Source organism: Crocodylus siamensis, chromosome 5, assembly GCF_052110815.1.
Source record: "Crocodylus siamensis isolate JL-2025a chromosome 5, ASM5211081v1, whole genome shotgun sequence".
NCBI classification, from domain to species: Eukaryota; Metazoa; Chordata; order Crocodylia; family Crocodylidae; genus Crocodylus; species Crocodylus siamensis.
The window spans coordinates 171,063,992-171,084,592 of record NC_143399.1 but is presented as its reverse complement, the minus strand read 5'-3'; the positions used below and the strand labels follow the sequence as shown (position 1 = coordinate 171,084,592).

The following is a 20,601-nucleotide window of genomic DNA, read 5'->3' as shown; positions in this document are numbered from 1 at the left end:
CAGTTCTGGGCTCCACACTTCAGGAAGAATCTGGAGACCTCAAGAAAGTCCAGAGGAGAGCCACATGTATGATCAGAGGCCAAGAGAGCAGGCCTTATGAAGTCAAGAGACTCTTCAGCTTGGAAAACCATAGACCATGGGGGGACTTGGTGGCAGCCTATATCAGGGTTGTCTATCAGGATCTGGGGGAACATCTGTTCACCAGGGCACCCCAAGGGAAGACAGGGTCTACAGGTCACAAACTGTTGGAAAGCCATTTTAGAATGGACATAAAGAAAAACTTCTTTGATGTCCGAGTCTCCAGAGTGTGGAATACACTTCCCCCAGAAGTGGTGCAAGCACCTTCTCTGGACACATTCAAGAAGCATTTGGATGATTATCTTGCTGAAGTTCTCTGACCCCAGCTGGCTTCTTGCCCTTTGGGCAGGGGGCTGGACCCAAAGATCTCATAAGCTCCCTTCCAGCCCTAATGTTTATGAAATCTATGACTGCAACACATTGAGCTGGGGCAGAGAAGTCCCAGATGGCTGGGGCCCCCAGGGGTCAGCCTGCCAGCCCAGGGCTGTTCTAACCCAGCTCATTATGCTGCAGAGGGCCTGGTTGGGGTATAAGGGTGCTTCAGCGTGGGGCTAGCCTGCAGGCAGCCCCCACATTAAAGCACCCTTGCACCCCAGCCAGCTCCATCAGCATCTACATGTGTGTTGCGGAGGAGTAAGTAACTTTGCTATAAAATAGTACCTATGTCTGGCAGTACTGTCCTACAGAAGAGTTAGCTAATTTACTCCGTCCTAATAATACCACATGTGTAGACGATGATGTTTTACTGTGGAGCTAATTAGGCAACTGTGTGTCTACACAAGTCTCATATAGACACATCCAAGTTAAGACTAGGCAAGATCAATTTGAAGGAAAGGGATTTGAATGATGGTTAGATACAATACATATCATTTGCCATATAAGACTGCTGAGTGATAGGATCCATTTACAGGATCAGTAAAATAAATCTGAAGGAACTGGCTTCAATTGTAACTATCTGAAAAACATTTACATCGGAAATCTTGGTATGGAATTGTACAGCGTTTTTGCTATGTGACTGGTATCTTGACTTTGTATACCCTAAGACTTAACTTTAAACATTTACAGAAAGAGTTTTTCCTTTCATTTAATATTTTAATTCTGTTATAATATAAGAGCTTTGTATTTGTCAGAAATATAAATACAGATATATCTGACTGAAGGATTGAGTGGCTTGACAAAAAAAAATTAGGCGGTGCATATAATGTCTGCACTGAGGAGAGACTGAAAATTAGGATAAGGATGAAATTATTCTTGAGTCTGTCACAGGAAGTGGTAAGGGGGGAGGAAGGAGCAGGGGGAAGCCAGGCAGATGCCGCTGTACCTGCAGTCTCTGCTGAAGCTGCAGCCAGGGACCACAGGGGAGGGGCCAGCCCTCCTGGGCTGGAGCAAAGAGCAGACCCCACCCAGAGTTGCAAAGCATCTCGGATGCTGGAGGATTCTGATTTAACTTAAACCAGGAAGGGGTTTGGGACAGACATTGCATAAACCGGTTTGAGCCAAATCAGTTAAGTCTGATACTACGTTCAACCAGGTGTATCCAAGTAGCACAATGCACTGCCTTGCACAGCTACAGAGCTGGCTTCCTCAACAGAAGCTATATCTCTGCATTATAAGGACGCTCAGTCTGGGTTGGTTAGACCTGTTTATAAATAGGTATAAACGGACCAAGTGAGGTGCTGTACTAAGATACTTATACAGCTTCTGGTGTCTCTACCTGTCACTGCACTGTGCCATGTAGTGTGCACTGTTCCATTATCTATATAGGTTGCAAACTCTTTGAAATGAAAGTTCTCGCTAACCACACAGGATTTAACACAGTGAGGCCTTATTAACAGTTTGGTCTCTTGGCACAAGTATAATAAAAATAATGAATGAAAAAAGTGTCATAGTATTTTCTTATACATTAAATAAGGATGCAGATCTTGGACTTTCTAAGGGATTAAAAATTTTAAGTGCCTAACTCTTTTAGGCTCCACTGAAAATGCCAGTCAAGAGAAACCAGTTAGATATGCCATGTACTATCAAATCACAACTTGTTTTGGAAAATGCACATACAAAATAAAATCTGTATAACTTAGGAAATGAAGTAAGTGCTTTCCATCAAAAATGCATACACAAAACAAACCTCTGCTTGTTTTAAATGCCCATGTTTTAATTATTAATATGAATTTGACTTTCACTCTTATTTCATTTAACAAGCAAATCGCTCTAAGGTCATAAGTTCACTGCACATGTCTAAATCTCTTGTTTTTTTCCTCAAAAACTTACACCAAACTTAATGATCCTACTCATGTTCTGCTTGACCAAATACCGACCCTCTTTTGCAGCAGAAAGAAATTTAAGCCTGTTTTTTTAATTAACTCAAATTCTTCTAATCCAGTGAGATTTACAACTATTCAAATTAGTCCTAGTCATAGGCATTTAATGTGAATTAAACTAAAATGTCATTTGTTTAGTTGTTACAGTGATACAGTCTGAGATTTTATTTTAAAAGATGTTTTGTAAATATTGACAGATTCTTTTAAAAATATATTTTAAAGCATTGGCAGATAATTTAATGGTTGGTACTTAATACTTTACTGTGCTTTGCTGTATGCTGCATTTTCTGTTGAAATTATGTATGCTGTCGTGGCCAGTAACCATTCCTCAGTGATTAGTGTGGAAGTAAGTGAAGCATGAATATTGAGACTTGCTGTATCATGCATGCCAAGTTACTATATGGCCCAACTGCTGTGAGACAAAACATGCTATTATGTCTTGGACACAAAGCCATATTGTATGAAATTCTACCCTATCACCATCCCAAAGGTAGTGTATTTAGGAATCCAGAACTTTCCTTCTTCCTTTTAGTTCTTTCTATACTTCTATACAGTATGTAGTGCCATCATTCAATATCCCTTAGAAAAGCTAATCTTTCAGTCATCCATGTTAAGAAATACTGTTTGAAACAAATAGTTAAATATTTTTAGGGGAACCTTTCAAGAGGATTCCTGTTAAAGAGCACCAGTGTTATCTATCAAATGATATTCTTCAAACAGTTCTGACCTAGTAGATGCATCAATACCATGTATATGACCGGACAGTATATTTTTCATAAATTGAAGAATAGCTTGTCTTTAAACAAAGAAGAGAAATTAGTAACACATTCCACTGATGCATAAGTTTAAAAACTGGTGGTTCCAGGATTTCATATGCATATTTCCTTTAGAAATGTCCAGCTGATCTTCATAATTGACTTTCGTGAAATACATTTTCATGAAAAGGCTTTCTGCACTGATGATCAACTTATGTCAATAAAAATATTAATTTTAAATACATTTGCAAATACAGTCTGCCTCAGTGCAAAGTAACAAGTTTGGTAGAATTACTGGACGAACGTCTCTAATCTGTGTTATGCAGGAGATGAGATTAGATTATCAGTATGTCCTCTTCTGGATTTAAATCTATAAATGCATAAGAACATGGTTAGAGTGTAGCATCTGAAAGCTTCAAAGTGTTGAACAGACAACTAATCCTCATAACACAGGGTAGGTACAGGTAAATTGTACTGCCTACATTGCATTACCTTATAGCCTTCTGATTAACCATTGTGTTTTCTTCATTCCAAATGCTGCTGTTCTGGGTTGAGATTTTCAGAGATAATTAGGGGATTTAGTCATCCAACTCCAATTAAGATGAATGAGTTGTGTGTCTAAATTCCCTAGTCAGCTTTAAAAAAACCTCTCATTATTCCATATTTGTATTCCAATTTAACCATTTTTTGACTGAAATACTTATGGCAGGCACTTTGTGCATGTAAAACAAAGACAGTCCATGTCCCAAAGTGTTTACTAGCTAAGAAGTATAAGCTATATACAGAACCATAGAGAATTAGGGTTGGAAGAAACCTTTGGAAGTGCTCAGATCCAACTTCTTGTTTGAGGCAGGGTCATCCATATCCAAACCATACTATACAATTCCCTGTCTAACCTGTTTCTAAAACTACACAGTGAACCTACACAGAGCTACAAGGCATAGCACCTTAACTTTCCAGGCAGCAGTGGTAGTCAGTATCCGGCTGCTGCAAGGTTTGTTAAATATGCTTCAGATATCCAAGGAAGAGGGCCACACCCCCACTACAGAGGAAAGCAAGGACTCTCACAGTTTGATCATAAGGTAAAATTTCTTCCTGATCCCAAATGCTGTGATTAGTTTGACCCTGAGCAGAGGGGTAGGGCCTTCTAGCCTGGAACCTCCAGGTTTTAGTCCCAACAGCTAGGGACAGACATTGCACATAAACCAGTTCAAGTGATCAGAAACTGGTTTAAACCTGTAACAGAACAAATGTTCAGTGCATATAAACCAGTCTGAAAATGGCTGAAACCAGTTTGAGATAAACCTGGTTGAATGTAGTATCAGACTTAACTGATTTGGCTCAAACCAGTTTATGCAATGTCCCAAACCCCTTCCTGGTTTAAGTTAAATCAGAATCCTCCAGCATCCCAGATGCTTTGCAACTCTGGGTGGCGCTCTGCTCTCTGCTCCAGCCCAGGAGGGCTGGCCCATCCCCTGTGGTCCCTAACTGCAGCTTCAGCACAGACTGCAGGTACAGTGGCATCTGCCTGGCTTTCCCCTACTCCCTCCTCTCCCGCTCACTACTTCCTGCTCAAGCAGGAATCTTCCCCCCTCCCCCCACCTTACACACACACCTCTCAGCATTAGCTAGCATACCACATGCTGGCTACAGTCCATGCTGTGGGACACAGGACAAAGACAGACAAGACAATGTTGGTTTAGGACTTTTTTGGAGCTAATCAATAGGTAGTTGGTAATGTCCCTCCATTCATTCCTTGGAAAAAGTTGTGTAAGAAGAACTTGAACTAATGAGAGAAGCTTTTGTTTTGCTGATGGGCTCATAAATGCTCTGTTATCAACTCTCTGTGTAACTCCCTGTTGTGTAACTCAATGCTCTGTTATCAAGCGCGAGGTCTTGGGAGGAGGGGGAACCCCTCTCTAATGAGTCCTTCTGGGGCCTGGCCATGCCCCTACCTTAGCTCAGCACCATGGAATAGAAAGGAGGGCTTCTCTAGTGCCCCCCAGCTTCTAGCCTGAGCCAGCTTAGGTGCATGTACACAAATACACGGAGCCTGGAAAACAAGCAGGAAAAACTGGAAGTCCTTGCACAATCACAGAACTATGACATGATTGGAATAACAGAGACTTTGTGGGATAACTCCTGTGACTGGAGCAGTCATGGATGGGTAAAAACTGTTCAGGAAGGACAGGCAGGGGAGAAGAGGATGGGGAGTTGTACTGCATGCAAAAGAGCCATGTGATTGCTCAGAGCTCCAGTATGAAACTGGATATAGGCCTGTTGAAAGTCTCTGGTTAGGGTGAGAGGGGAGAGCATCAAGGGTGATGTCATGGTGGGGATCTGCTATACACCACCAGACCCAGGAAGCTTTCTCAAGGATGAGGAATGGTGGACAAGGCTTTCTTCAAACAGACAGCAGAAGTTTCATCATCACAAGCCCTGGTTCTCATGGGGGACTTCAATCACCAGAGGGTTGTAATTGATGGCAGTCACTCATCGTGGTGCCCTGTGACGAGTGGGGTCCCTCAAGGCTCTGTGCTGAGACCCATCCTGTTCAACATCTTCATTAATGATGTGGACATTGGAGTCATGAGTGGACTGGCCAAGTTCGCCGATGACACCAAACTTTGGGGCAAAGCATCCACGCCAGAAGATAGGCAGGTGATCCAGGCTGACCTGGACAAGCTCAGCAAATGGGCAGATGAGAACCTCATGGTGTTTAACACCGAAAAATGCAAGGTTCTCCACCTTGGGAGGAAAAACCTGCAGCATCCTTATAGGCTCGGCAGTGCTATGTTGGATAGCAGTACAGAAGAAAGAGACTTGGGGGTCATCATTGACCACAAGATGAACATGAGCCTCCAATGCGATGTTGCGGCTAGTAAAGCAACCAAAACACTGGCCTCTCGAGCAAATCCCGGGACGTCATTCTCCCCTTGTACTCGGCCTTGGTGAGGCCGCAGCTGGAGTACTGCGTCCAGTTTTGGGCTCCACAGTTCAAAAAGGATGTGGAGAAGCTTGAGAGAGTCCAGAGGAGAGCCACGCGCATGATCAGAGGTCAGGAAAACAGATCTTACGATGACAGGCTGAGAGCCATGGGACTCTTTAGCCTGGAAAAGCGTAGGCTCAGGGGTGATCTGATGGCCACCTATAAGTTTATCAGGGGTGACCACCAGGATCTGGGGGAACGTTTGTTCACCAGAGCGCCCCAAGGGATGATGAGGTTGAACGGTCACAAACTCCTGCAAGACTGTTTCAGGCTGGACATAAGGAAGAATTTCTTTACTGTCCGAGCCCCCAAGGTCTGGAACAGTGTGCCAGCGGAGGTGGTTCAAACACCTACATTGAACACCTTCAAGAGTAAATTGGATGCTTGTCTTGCTGGGATCCTATGACCCCAGCTGACTTCCTGCCCTTTGGGCAGGGGGCTGGACTCGATGATCTCCCGAGGTCCCTTCCAGCCCTAATGTCTATGAAATCTATGAAATCTGCTGGGAGGGCAATACAGCAGTGCACAGGTGATCCAGGAAGTTTTTGAAGTGTTGGTGACAACTTCCTGGTGCAAGTGCTGGAGTGGCCAACTAGAGGCCAATGTCTTCTTGACCTGCTGCTCTCAAACAGGGAAGAATTAGTGGGCAATGTAGTAGTGGATGGCAACTTGGGCAGCAGTGACCACAGTATGATAGAGTTCAGGATCCTGAAGAAAGGAAGGGTGGAGAGCAGCGGAATAAGGACCCTGGACTTCAGAAAAGAAGACTTCAACTCACTTGGGGAACTCATGGGCAGGATCCCCTAGGAAGCCAGTCTGAGTGGGAGATGAATCTAGGAGAGCTGGCTATAATTTAAAGCAGCTTTACTGAGAATGCAGGAACCAATTCTCCCAATGTGCGGATAGACTAGCAGGTATGGCAGAAGACCAGCTTGGCTTAGCAGGGAACATTTCAGTAAACTAAATCTCAAAAAGGAAGCTTATAAGAAGTGGAAATTTGTTCAGATAACTAGAGAAGAATATAAGAGCATTGCTCGGGCATGCTGAGATGAAGTCGGAAAGGCCAAAGTGCAATTGGAGTTGCAGCTAGCAAAGGATGTAAGGGTAACAAGAAGAGTTTCTACAAGTGTATGTTGGTTGCAAGAGGGAGGATCAGGGAACATGTGGGTCCCATACTGAATGCAGGAGGCAACATTGTAAGAGGATGCAGAAAAGGCAGATGTATTCAATGTCTGTTTTGCCTCAGTTTTCACAGGCAAGGTAAGCTACCCAGACTACTGCACCAGGCAGTATAGTTTGGGGAGGAGGTGAGCAGCCAACAGTGGTGAAAAAATAGGTTAGGGACTGTTTAGAAAAGATTAACATATACAGGTCTGTGGGGCCAGATGGGATGCACCTGAGGGCGCTGAGGAAGTTGACTGATGTGATTGTAGAGCCACTGGCCATCATCTTTGAAAACTCATGGTGATCAGGAGATGTTCTGGATGACTGGAAAACAACAAACAGTGCCCATATTAAGAAAGGGAAAAAAGAGGATTCAGAGAACTGCAGACCAGTCAGCCTTATCCCAGTCTCTGGAAAAATCAAAGAGAAGATTCTCAAGGAATCCATTTCTAAGCACTTGGAGGAAAACAAAAGAAATTGATTAAGAACAGTCTGCATGAATTTGCCAAGGGCAAGTTATGCCTGACCAACCTGATTGCCTTCTATGATGACGTGACTGACTGTGGATGCAGTGAGACCAGTGGATGTGATATACCTTGATTACAGCAAGTCTTTTGATAGTCTCCCACAACATTCTCTCAGGCAAACCAGGGAAGTACGGGCTGGATGAATGGATTGTAAGGTGGATAGAAAACTGACTGGACCATCATGTCTTTTGCTAGAGGGTAATAACCAATAGCTGGATGTCTAGTTGGCAGCCAGTATCAGATGAAGTGCCGTGGGGTCCATCCTTGGGTTAGTTTTGTTCAGTGTCTTCATCAGTGACCTGGAAGATGGCATAGAGTCACCCTCAGCAAGTTTGCACATGACACCAAGCTGTGGGCAGTAGCAGATATGCTGGAGGGTAGGGCTAGGATTCAGAGAGACCTAGACAAATTGGAGGATTGGGCCCAAAGGAATCACATGAGGTTCAACAAGGACAAGTGCAAAGTCCTGTTCTTAGGATGGAACAATCCCACGCACCAGTACAGGCTGGGGGCCAACTGGCTGGGCAGATACTCTGCTGAAAAGGACCTTCAGGTTACAGTAGACAATAAGCTAACTATGAGCCAGCAGTGTGCCCTTGTTGCCAAAAAAACTAATGGCATACTGGGCTGCATTGGTAGGAGTGTTGCCAGCAGGTCAAGGGGACTGATCACCTCTGGTGCCCAGAAGTGCCAGGCTGGATGATTGGGCTACAGGGGTTGATTTCAGCCTGCAGGCTATGTGTTTGACACCTGTGCTTTAAACTCCATAGCTCTTATTATCTACCAGCAAGCCATGTGGATGGGGGTGCTCTTGGGTTTCTAACTTTTGTTCTTTGTAGAGCACTCAAGGCATAGTTACTCTTAGATCATCCCTGACCAATACTTATCCAAACTCCTTTTGAAAACCCTCCCTGGGCAGTCTATTCCATTGCCTCACTCATAACAGTGAAGATGTTTTTCCTCATAGGCAATCTAAGCCTACTTTGCTGCAACTTCCAGCTATTGGTCTGCATTGTGCTTCCAGCAGCAACAGAGAAAAGGTGTTCTCCATCTTCTTTATGGCATCTTCAGATATTTGAAGATGGCTATCATAGCCCCTCTTAATTGCCTTTTCTGAAAGCTGAACATGCTTATTTCTTTTAACCTTTCCTTGTATGGCTCTTTATCTCTCTTGTCATTAACCTCTGGACCAGGGGTGGTCAAAATGTGGCCCATGGGCCAGATGCAGCCCACCAGGCCATTCTGTCCAGCCCACAGAGCCCCTAAAAATTTTAGAAAATCAATATTAATCTGCCCTGGGCTGCCTGACATGCATCCCTGGATGGCTGGCCGAAACTCAGTAAGCAGCCCTCTGCCCAAAATAATTACCCGCCCCTGCTCTGGACCCTCTCTAACTTCTCCACTCTTCTCCACATCCTTTTTAAAATGTGGATCCCACAACTGTACACAGTACTCCAGATGAGGCCTAACCAGTGCTGAGTAAAGAAGCACTACCACCTTCCATGTCTTGTACCTAATGCCTGTATTGATGCAGTTGTGTCACATTGCAGGCTCATATCAAATCTGTGATTCTTCCTGATGGGTAGCACCTACATTTGTCAGCACTGAACTTCATCGTGTTGGCCTTAGCCGAGCTTTCCAGTCTGTCAGGATCCTTCTGAATTGTGCTTCTATCCTCACAGTTCTTTCCAGTTTTATGTTGTCTGTGAATTTGCTCAAGCAGCTCCATTCCAGCATCCAAATTGTTAATAAACATGCTGAACAGCAGTGGACCCAGCACAGACCCCTATGGGACTCCACTCGAAACCCCCTGCCATTCTGGTATGGTAAATAGAATTTGATTTTAGCAGTTGGTATCTCATAGCCTTTCAGAAATTTTTACTGCTATTTGAAAGCTAAGAATTTATGTCTTAGGTGTTCTAATAATTTGTTTCCATCTCTAGCAGTTCCAGGCTATCAGCCTGTTTAAATAAAATGTGTATTGGAGGAAAAAAACCAAAATGATAATCAGAATAACATGCTTTTAAGAGCTCTTAATTCGTGAACCTCCACTGGTAGGTGAAGCATATATGGTACAGAAATTACATGCTGTGCACAGTTATGGTACTAGTGGTTTACAAGAAACTGGTCCACAAAAGTCTCCTTAGTTCCTTAATCTAAGAATTGTAGTTGTTTGGCCTTGATCCAACACTGAATATAAGTCTTTGAACCGGTAAAATTGTCAGTCCTTGTATCCAACACGTAAGTTGCTATATTTTTACTGTAATTAAAGATTACAATAAATATTAGTAAAGTGAGTAACCAGCTTTTGTGTTTGCATTTTTTCTACTCCTTGGTTGTGTTTCAGGCTAAGCTACATGAATCATGCAGAAGATCTGGCCTCCAAACTGCTCCAATGTTTCCCAAAGAACAGATTGTCAGCACAGGCAGCCCTGAGCCATGAGTATTTCAGTGATCTGCCCCCACGGCTATGGGAGCTAACTGATAGTAAGTATAACAAAACCTCCAAGATGAATAAAAACAGGGAAATCAGGGGTGTGTGTGTACATGTGTGTGCCCATGCAAGAGTGTGTGTGTCTCTATGTGTAAAATTCTGTAGTTAAAATTGAACAGTTTGCTTGACACAGGAAAAATGGATTCTTTTTTGCTATCTCTGCTCTGCAGTCTGCAGCTAGCTATCTTTGTATTTGATTATGTGTGCAGCCAAGAGAATTATCTGAATTGTCATAAAGCAAAAGGAAAAATACAATTTACATATTTAGTGCTTTTCATTTCATAACATACAGTACTTTTTAACTAGCTGCAGCATGCAGGATAAAAATCCAACAATGTTTGATTCTCAGACATTATCACAATAACCTTTTAAAAAGACCTGGCATTTGGAAGACTGAAAAACACAAAGTAGACAATTGGTCAGTTTGCTGAATTGAAATGTATAAGACGACTTGCAGCTTATTTTATTAGCTGGGAATGCGTTCAGTATTCACACACGTCTTTGTCTTATTAAACAAAATGCATTTCAGTTGTCTTAACCAAAATGCTCCTCTCAGCACACATGCTGTTAATTGCTTAAATGTTTGTGAAGTACTTATATCACAGATGGCTTTATCTTTTTTCCAGAGTGCTAAAAAAATCACAAGTATGAAATTTGGCAAAAAACCTATTGTGAATGCATCATAATGATGTATTTTTGATTCGGAGACCATTTTGTTACCATAAATATGTTTTACAGGGGAATTGTCTTCTGATTTTTATTTACATCAATTTTATGAAATGTAATCTTGCACTGTAACCATCTATACCGTGCTCAGTTATCAAACACAAGCCCCTTAGTAGGAGTTCCAAATCCAATATGAGAATGTGACTGTGGCATTTATGAGCCTAAACATTGCTGATTTGATCTATCAGATATGAGATTTGGGCATTTAAGTTTGGAAAAATTGCAGTTGTAATCAATAATAGATTTTGTTTGCATCACTAAAATAGCCTGCTATCCAGTAATGTAACTAGGGTGAGGCACCCAAGGCAGCCTCCCCAGATGCTGGCTGGGTGACAGTACGTGTTGGGGGCAAAAACACTGCTGTGCAACAGCAAAATTGCACTGACAGCGTGGTGACAACTGGAAGTTAACCGTGGATACCAACCCACATCTTCACACCTCTATTGCCATCTTCTATATTTGCTGGCTGGAGTTCATAAGTACACTTTGAGCCATCTTGATAGACTAGTGTTCCAGCAAACCTAGTCAATAAGACACAGCTCCATTTTGTAGAATGTAAACATACAGAAAAATGTAAAACTTGTTACTTTTCACAGGTTATATTTTCCACTTCATGCTGCACTGCAAGTAGATTTTCAGTTTATTTTCAGATTTCTGGATTTAAGACCCTCACCTTCTCCCACATGAGCCCTCCTACCAACCCACCCAGCTTTTGACTCTTGCACAAGTGCTGAAAATCCAAACATTTCAGTGCAAGTTAGTGAGGCTGTTGAGAAACTGTCTTTGCTTGGAAGTATGATGCAAAGAGATTCATTAGTTCGTGACTAATGAAACATCAGACATGACAGTCAGTTACCCCTTTTCCACTGGAAAACAAAAATCACTCTGCATTGGTGACATCTCAATCCTGTCTGACTGTATGATATAGTCAAGCCAGGATTTTGATAGTCTATGAATTCTGAATTCTGTAGTAGTACTTTTCTGTTAATATGGACTTATTACCCACTTGCCACTTAGTTTATCAGTCAGTGGTTAAATCCAGTTCTATCAGTGAAGTAAATGCCTACACATTATCACTCTGCAGCAGGCTGCCAACAGAGACAGTCTTGTCCTAGTCATTAGCAAGCACAATGTATGCAGAACACCAGAGGGGAATTAAAACCACAAAAAATACCTCAGGGTGGTATTTTTAATATGAGAATTTAATTTGTAATTTCACAGATTAAGAATTTTGGCTGCATTAATCCTTTTATCAGCTCACAGCAGGTTATTTGCAGAAGCATAACCATAAGGCGATATTCATTGGCAGAAACACGTCTTTGCATAACGTTAAACATCAGGAGCAGTGAAACCTTTTGAAGGGGGGAGAATAAAGATGAAAAATCATTATATTTTAAAGCAAGGTTCTGCTAAATGCCTCCAGTAAAATTTTTGAGTTACAGAAAGACTATTTCTGTGTCTAGTAGATAATCATTATGAAGCATAAATCCAGATGCAAGAAAGGACAATCCCAGTATCAAGTAGTACAATCATTTCTATTTAATACAACGTGGATATACTTGTAAACATATTTACAAAACAAAGAAATCATATACTTTGGAGAATTTGGAAAATATTTACTTTGTACTGAAAATGACTAGTTTTGGTAGTTTTAGTTATCTAGGTTAATACTTTATCTAGGCTTCTGGAAAACTTATTTTTCTGTAAGTGCAATAGCACTTCACACACAATACAGTCAACTGCCTTGCATTCAAATGTTATAACACAGATTTTTAAATCCATTTAATGGATGATATTTAGCATTATTCAACAAAGTCCTAAAGCTAAATTTGGAACTAAGAGTTCTAGCAAAGATGGTTTGTGAAGAATTAAAAAATGTGGGGAAAAAGAAATGGGTTTCTAAAGTTAGAACTGGTTTTGAAAAAAAAGTTGACCTAACACTTTCCCATTGGAAATATAAATCACTGAATTTGAAAAAGAAAATGCTTTTCTTTTCCTAAAAACCGTGTCAAATAACAGTTTCAATTTGTTAATTTTTTTACTTTTATATTATAATGTTTATGTTGTGTCTGTCATTTTAAGTGTTCAGTATTTTATTTTATACTTCTTTTACCTTATAAAAATAAACTGTTTTTTCATTGTCAACATGTAGTTGTTAGAATTCAACATTTTGACTTTGTTCCATTTTGGAATAAAAACATTTTGAAATGTCATATTTTTCCTGTGGGTTGGAAACTCTAGTTTCAGGGCAGCAAATATACTGAATCAAATGCCTCAAATATTTTTTTGTGTTAGAAACATAAGCTTCTTGCAGGCACTAAAAATAATGGCACTTTAAATTCAGCACATCCCTGTGCTGAGTCCCAGACATGCCCCAGACATGCCCAGAAGAGGCAGTGCCTTAGTTGGACCCAGCTCATCTAATATCTGTATAGATCAGGCACTTCACTGGGGCTTTTTTGGCACTTTTATCTAATAGTTGATTGAATCAGCTTTAGTTAAAGTGGCGAAAAGCCTTATTGAAGCACCTGATCTATACAGGTGCTGCAGAGCCAGGGTGAAGTAATGCACTGCTGCTTCCAGTAAAGCATGGTTTTGTTTTGTTTTTTAATATCTGCAAGCAGCCATAATGAACACATACAATGGAAAAATGGTGCTGGGAGACTCTAGAAATACAGCACAGTACGTTAGTGCAACCAAGACAACACAGCCTTGTAATCACCTCAGACCCATATATTAAATGTGTCAGATTGCATTTTCTATTAAAAATAATTAACTGTAGTCTTCACTCTTTTCTACTTTTATGCTGAAGTAGTATATAGAAATGTAGTTGTATAAATACATAAATAATTTGTAGCAAGGTTAGGGTGATATTGTAGCCAGGATGGTCTAAGGAAAAATGAGAGGCGGGGATGTTTGTAGGTGATATCTGTAATAGGATCAGCTGTATAGTTGGGAGGGATATAGACACATTTTTTGGATATGAACTGTCCCTCCCGACTATACAGCTGGTCCAATTAAAGATATCACCCACAAAAGTCCTTGCCTCTCTAAATAATTTATAACATTTTTTCTGATTTAAAAAAAACAAGAAAACAATATTCAATGTGTGTTATTAGTTCCATATATGGGGATATGTAATGTCAAAACTAGGGGTTGAAGTGGGCAATGCAACACTGTCTCCATCATCTGGCGGACAAAGAAAATTATAAGATTCTCGGTCTAAACTCCAAATTCACATGTGTAATTTTGCTCCTACAATCATGTGAGCCCATAGATTAGATTTTTGATAGTAACAATCTTATTATACATAGGCACTAATGTTTGCAAAAAAGTATCAAAAGACTATGGTTTCTCTCAACCAGTCTGAAGAACTGGGTTTAATCTCATCAGTTTCTGTTCTTGACCATTTGCATTCTTTGACATTCTCAGCTAATATCGTCATGTCCATTAATAATTACTTTCCTGACATTACCCTGAAATTTTGATCTAGATTTTTCTAGCTTATCAGTTACACATCTGAAAGAACAGGCATATATTCTGTAGCTACATTTGGTTTCCTTTCAGTTATAAACTACCTATTTTTAAAACATGTCGTAATGGCCCTTACCATAGTAGTTTTCTCCTTTTCAAGGAAAAGAAGGTAAATATGGATAATTAGTTCCACAGACAGTAAAGATTAGAAAACAGAATATATAAGGTCTATGGACTAGATCTGTCTTATTTTAGACATACTGCTGTGTTTTAAAGCTACTTCAAAAATGATAGAAAAATGTGAATCGTACATAAAAATGTGAATCATACATTTGAGTAAGTGAACAAGAAAACAAACTGGAAACCCAACTTGTTACAACTTTGTAACCTTTCCTAACACAACCTTCAGCAGAATCCATCCTATTCCCTTCTTGTTGAAGATTTAAAAACAGTTTTTTGAAGAAGTACAAATATAGCTGTATCTGCTCTTTTTTTTATGTCTGCCTTGAATATTAACTGAATATTGTAAAGAGAAAAACTGTATAAGAAAACAACAAACGTAACTTTTTAAACTGCCACTTTTCCCCACAGTGTCCTCTATTTTTACTGTACCGAATGTAAGATTACAACCAGAGGCTGGAGAGAGCGTGAAAGTCTTTGGGAAAAACAATAGTTATGGCAAAAGTCTATCAAACAGCAAGCACTGAAGAATACTTAGACTTACTACAGAGAGTGCAGGTAAGATGTGCTTATCTGGTAGAACTTCTGATTGCAATGTTTACTTTAATTTTTGTTTGGAACAGAGGAAAAAAAGGTTAAGTCCACTTCTATTGTAGATGACTTATCCTCAAGGATGTAAAACTGAGCAAAGATTTTTGCAGACACATGTAAGTCCTAGGCAAAGAGAATAGGTGGGTTGGAACAATAGGACTAACAGCTTGGGATGTTGTGCTGTTGAGTTTACAGAAGCCAGTAGGAAGCTTCTCGCTAGTGCAGCAGGAAGGCTTTGTGACAAGCAGGTTCATAGAGAGAGCAATTGATTCCTAGAGAGGTATTGACAAAAGAAGGCATTTCTTGCTACTTCTGCTAGTAGGCTTGTATATAGGGATAAATGAGTCCGGTTAAACCAAGTTTTTACCACCATGACCAATGGAGGTCTGTTACCCCTAATGGGAGGAGTATTTCCTAGTAGTATACTTCCTTTCCCACTTGCATGGCTTTAGTTTTGCTTGAGTTTGGTTTGAATCTCTTGCCCCTCAGACCCACATACTTCAGCACTGAATATGCTGGTTACAGTATCAGATAGTGTAATAGCACAGTAGGGATGTAAGTGCTTCCAGGATAAAGGAGATACCTGGCATGCTGCAAATGTAAGTTAAATTCAATGGATGACTAATTTCCTATTAATTTGGAAATGTCCATTTGCATTTGTCCAGCCTGTGGGATTAGTGGGACTTTCCTCTTTTAAAGCAGCACTGCCCCTTTTCCAGTTGTACCAACAAGACTTTTGCCAGCTTAATACTTCTTAAAAGTGAAGTTAGACATCTTTTTTTCACAGCCACAGAATTCCAAATCTGTACAATGTTGGCAAGAGTTGTATTAGCACTCATGCTCTTAATAATTTGTGGAAACATCCAGTGCATATCTCATGCTGGCTTTGTTATTTTAAAATGTAACCCAATCATAAAACGGTCAAACAGCAAAATGCATTTACCTTGCCCTTCTATTTTTGAATGTTAAAAAGGTCTCTTGCTGTTCTTTAAAATTGTTGGCATCAAACATTTAACAAGGTACAAATGAGAAGTGAGGGAAATTAAAATGCTAGTGTATCACCTGTCATGAAAAACCCTAATATATTATGTAAACTATTACGTATATTGTTGAATTTTATTAGGTGTCTAGGGATGTTGCATTATCAGATATAGACTCTCTCCTGAGTGAATTGTAAGGGTGTGTGCCTGGGGGAGGGGGTCTTGTAAGGCAAATAGTGACTTTTAAGGACTGAAGTCATTAGAGTTCAGTCCTGGCAGCCTGCCCCAATTATTGCACGTGCTCTTCTCTAGCAAACCATTTAAGAGTTTATAATGTCAGAAATGAAGCTGCCTCAGAGCACCCTGTTTACATCTTTATTGACAAGCTAATCCCTACTTTTTCCTGGAGCTGTGTCCCTGCAGATGTCTCTTCAACCTTGCCTGTTTCAGTGTGACATATCATTCATCTAAAGTAAATTGTGAATGTGCCCATCTGTGCTAAGACCTTTTGTTTGGAAGCTTAGGTACAGCCTCTCATTTCTGTTACCTCCAAACACATTTCATCTTTCCCTTGTACACAATTTGCAATGAAAGATCCTGTTTGAAAGCAAGCACTTAAATAATGCGAACACAGAAATGTAGATCATTTTTACTGAATACCTACATGAACAGAAATAAGGGATTTCTCTTTCTGTACAATGAGCCAAGCACAGTCCTGACATAAAAGGAGCCTGTATGATGACATTGGTACGCCCCTACAGTAACAGCTGATATATATACAGAATAGGTTCATTCATCCCATAAAATACCAAAACACTTGCCAAATTTTAATATTTCAATCTAAGTATAAGACAATCCACAACAGATGAGTACAACAGACAGGCAAAGCACAGTAAAAATGAGACATTACAAAACATGGTCACTTCAAAAAGGGAGGGATAACACCAGAAATGAGGAGGAGTCAGAAAACAGTGTAGACATGGGCTCTGGATTTGGGCTGATGGAAGGAAATAAGGGGAGGAATAGGTAGCTCTCACAGAAACTGTAGACAAATAACAGGAAGGGGGCAATGGAATGAATAGGAACATATATACCTGGGAACCTACGTACCTGTTTCTTCAAGGGTGTTTCTAGACACCACTAACCTAACTCTCAAAAGTGCAGCCGCCCAAAACTCCTGTTTAAATAAATGAAACCTTTGTTTGGTGGAGACAGTGTTCATATAAACACCTATCACAGAGGGACTGTAGAAGCTGAGCTTCCCCCATATGCAGTAAGGGAAGCTTTTCACTACAACCAAACATCCAGTCTTGGAGGTTTATGGTAAAGCAACATTTTGTTCCTTCTTGCAAGACATTTTTAATCAATATATTAGTGGGGGGAAAATGTGCCAGTCAGTACCTATGAAAGGAAAATTGGTGGTGTCATACCATTCCCCCTTGTTAACTTCTGTCTTGACCAAATAGGAGTACAAGAAGATCTGCAGCCATTTTTACCCTTTCATGAGCAAAATTATGCCCACCGTAATTTAATGATGAGTCCAATAGTAATCCAAAAGGCAGAACATTACCCGTCACCAAGGTAGGATGTTATGTTCTTTGGTGGTAGTTTAGAATATGATTGGTTGGGCAAAGACCCAAGGTGTTTCTGAGCTGTTATGTGCCTCTCAAAGCCAGAGTGCGACAATCTATGCTTTTAAAGTATTTACCCTGTATTACTATAGTGAGATTCCCTGGTTTGCTAAATCTCTTTGACATGACTAGGGAACAAAATGAAAAGTTTGATTGCTCACTTACTCACATGTAGGATTTATTTGCATTCCTTCTCCATAGCACCAATGTATTCTGGCAATCCTGAATTTCAGATGCGGGGGCTGAATTCTTTCTTCTGTTTCCATTTAAGCAGAAGTTGATACGAGCCCAGGCAGTCAAAGAAGCTATATCATAATTCAGGTCATCTCAGCTATATAAAGCACAATAAAGCCTAGTGTGTATTATTTATAGTTAGGGCATGGTTTAAATCCCAATTATACATCTCTCCTGGAAATAATGAAATTAAGTGATTTTTCACAAAAAAAATAAAATGTGATTTGCAAGGAAACTGCTTGCTGGGGAGTTTCCGAGCAAATGGCCATATCATGTGGCATTTCTTTGCACTGCCAGGTGAGTCCATCCTCCCCTCCTTCCCTGCCCCCTCCCTCCACCCCCAATCACTAGTATTATGGTCCACTTGTGGGGTGGGCGCCACAATCTGGGTGTGAAAATAGTGGCCTCTGCCATGATTGGGCCATGATACTAGCAAGCTGGACCTGCAATTTAAACCAAGCCCTATTTATAATGTTAAAAACTGCTAATTTTTGAAGAGCTGCCACACTGCTTAGCAATGCTCAGAAACTCAGTATAGTAATCTATATGTAAAGCAAGCAGTGCATGACTCATTTTCACTGTTTTTCTTAACCTTAATATTTACAAATTATGGAAATGTTTTTCTTAACCTTCTCCAGCCCTGTGGTGTATGAATGTCATTTTTGGGAGCTTCAGCCAAGTTAAGTTGTTAGGAAGCTGTGGATCAGGAATATATGTTGTCAGTCAGTATTGGAAAGCCATGATAATTCATTGGCTCCTTGTTTTTCCCTGTTCTGTGTCCCATAACTGCTCATTCACCTTGGAGAGATGTTCTTTCATTCCTGATCTCAACAGCATGTGGAGAAAACTATTGTAAATACAGCAAAAAAGGGTCCTCCATGAGGTAGCTACACTTTGATTTTGTAGTTGCTGTTGATTTAATCAAAAGCTGAAAGCAACCCATATCATTTTGCACTTCACAGTTTTTCTAATTTCAGTACAAACCTGTCTTTGCAGGAAAAGTAATGGTTATAAAAACACAAGTGTGCACAATGCTATTTTAAAGATGCACCTTTTTTCTTAGCATTGAATTCAAATAGACATAAAGAAATGTTAAATGTACAGTGCAATCAAAATGTAGATTGCAGTTGAAAAGATGGAGGACTAAGTACTGCAGATGGGGTGTTTAAAGTCTTAATTTCTTTTGCATCTCTTAAAAGCAAATGAAGTTGATGGTTACTTTAATTATTTAACTAATAATATTGGATTTACATAAATTGGCTTTAGTGAAAAGGCTAATAAGATGCAGTTGTGGAGGGCAGCTGAAAGCAATTTGTATTTGAGTCCAGTAAGAAGTTCAGTACTAAATGGAGCTGCAATTGTACCACTAATTTTGTTTGATTAGTAGTGAATTTACAGAGAGAACTGCAGAGATTTTTTGTGGCTTTCTAACACTATTGTTTAAAATATTAATAGTGTATTATTACACACATATCATAATGCAGGTAACATAATAGTTTGTGGGGCTGTTCCTACTTTGTTTTAGTAGGTATGAAAACAATAAGACCTCCACATTGCTAGGAAAAGCCTCAAATGTTAATATATTTATCAGTTTGTTTAGGAAAGCTTCAGACATTAGACTAGTTTCATCTTGAGGCCTAAGGATTTCTTTATTTTAGTCCTGTTAGTATGGAATGGATGCTATAGGTCAAATACTGCTCTCAGTCCAACCAACCATTCAAAATGCACCAAATTCAATGAGCTGATTGTGTCCATTACATGTGGACTCAGAGTGTGATATTTGCCCAGGGTGCAGCAAGCCATCCTAAGACCATCTACATTATATATACTCCAGACAGGAGCTATTTTGGGTGACAGTAGATGGAGCACCTGCCAACAAACTAGTATATCCCCTCTACAGCAACCTGGGAGTCAGTGGGTGCTTCTACACAAGATGCTAAATGCACAATAGACTATTTCTACTGAGCATTAGTGCGTCACAGCAGAAACCTTGTTACTGTGCTAATGTGCAGTAGAATTAGTCTACTGCACATTTGTGTCACTAAATAGGTGTGCACCAGTGCTACTGCATAGTTGCACAGTTACTGCTCATTGAGTTAGTATCTGTTAGCACAGATACTAAATCTAATGTGCAGTAACTACGGTGCATTAATGAATGTGTAGACATGCCCAGTGGGACTTCAGCATGTTCTGACATGCTTTCCTGAATTGAGGCCATAGTTAGCATCTTCTACTTTAATACTGAGTCTTCGGGTAGTGTTTGATCAACATGCTGCACAAAAGTTACATTTATTTTTTCAAAGTCTTGAACTATCATGAAACTGGAGTATGAAATATTTTGGGAAGAGAAATACTGATCATAAAGTGGACTAAATAATTTCAAAACTGACTTCCAAAGCCATGGATAAGATACAATGATAGGTATAATGAAAGATGCCTCCTAAAGGTGTACTGCTGTGG

The 20,601-nt window shown here is 40.2% G+C and overlaps 1 protein-coding gene across 2 annotated transcripts in view; it reads left to right on the top strand.

Annotated features, from left to right (window-relative positions):
• Nucleotides 1-20,601, top strand: part of CDK14 (cyclin dependent kinase 14) — a 614,101-nt gene that overhangs the window by 506,057 nt on the left and 87,443 nt on the right. For both annotated transcript variants that reach the window (XM_090047105.1, XM_090047106.1), the window contains 2 exons: nt 10,179-10,318; nt 15,117-15,263. In XM_090047105.1, the coding sequence (XP_089903231.1) occupies nt 10,179-10,318; nt 15,117-15,232 (256 nt within the window). In that variant the 3' untranslated portion in view covers nt 15,233-15,263. The remainder of the gene's footprint in view (nt 1-10,178; nt 10,319-15,116; nt 15,264-20,601) is intronic.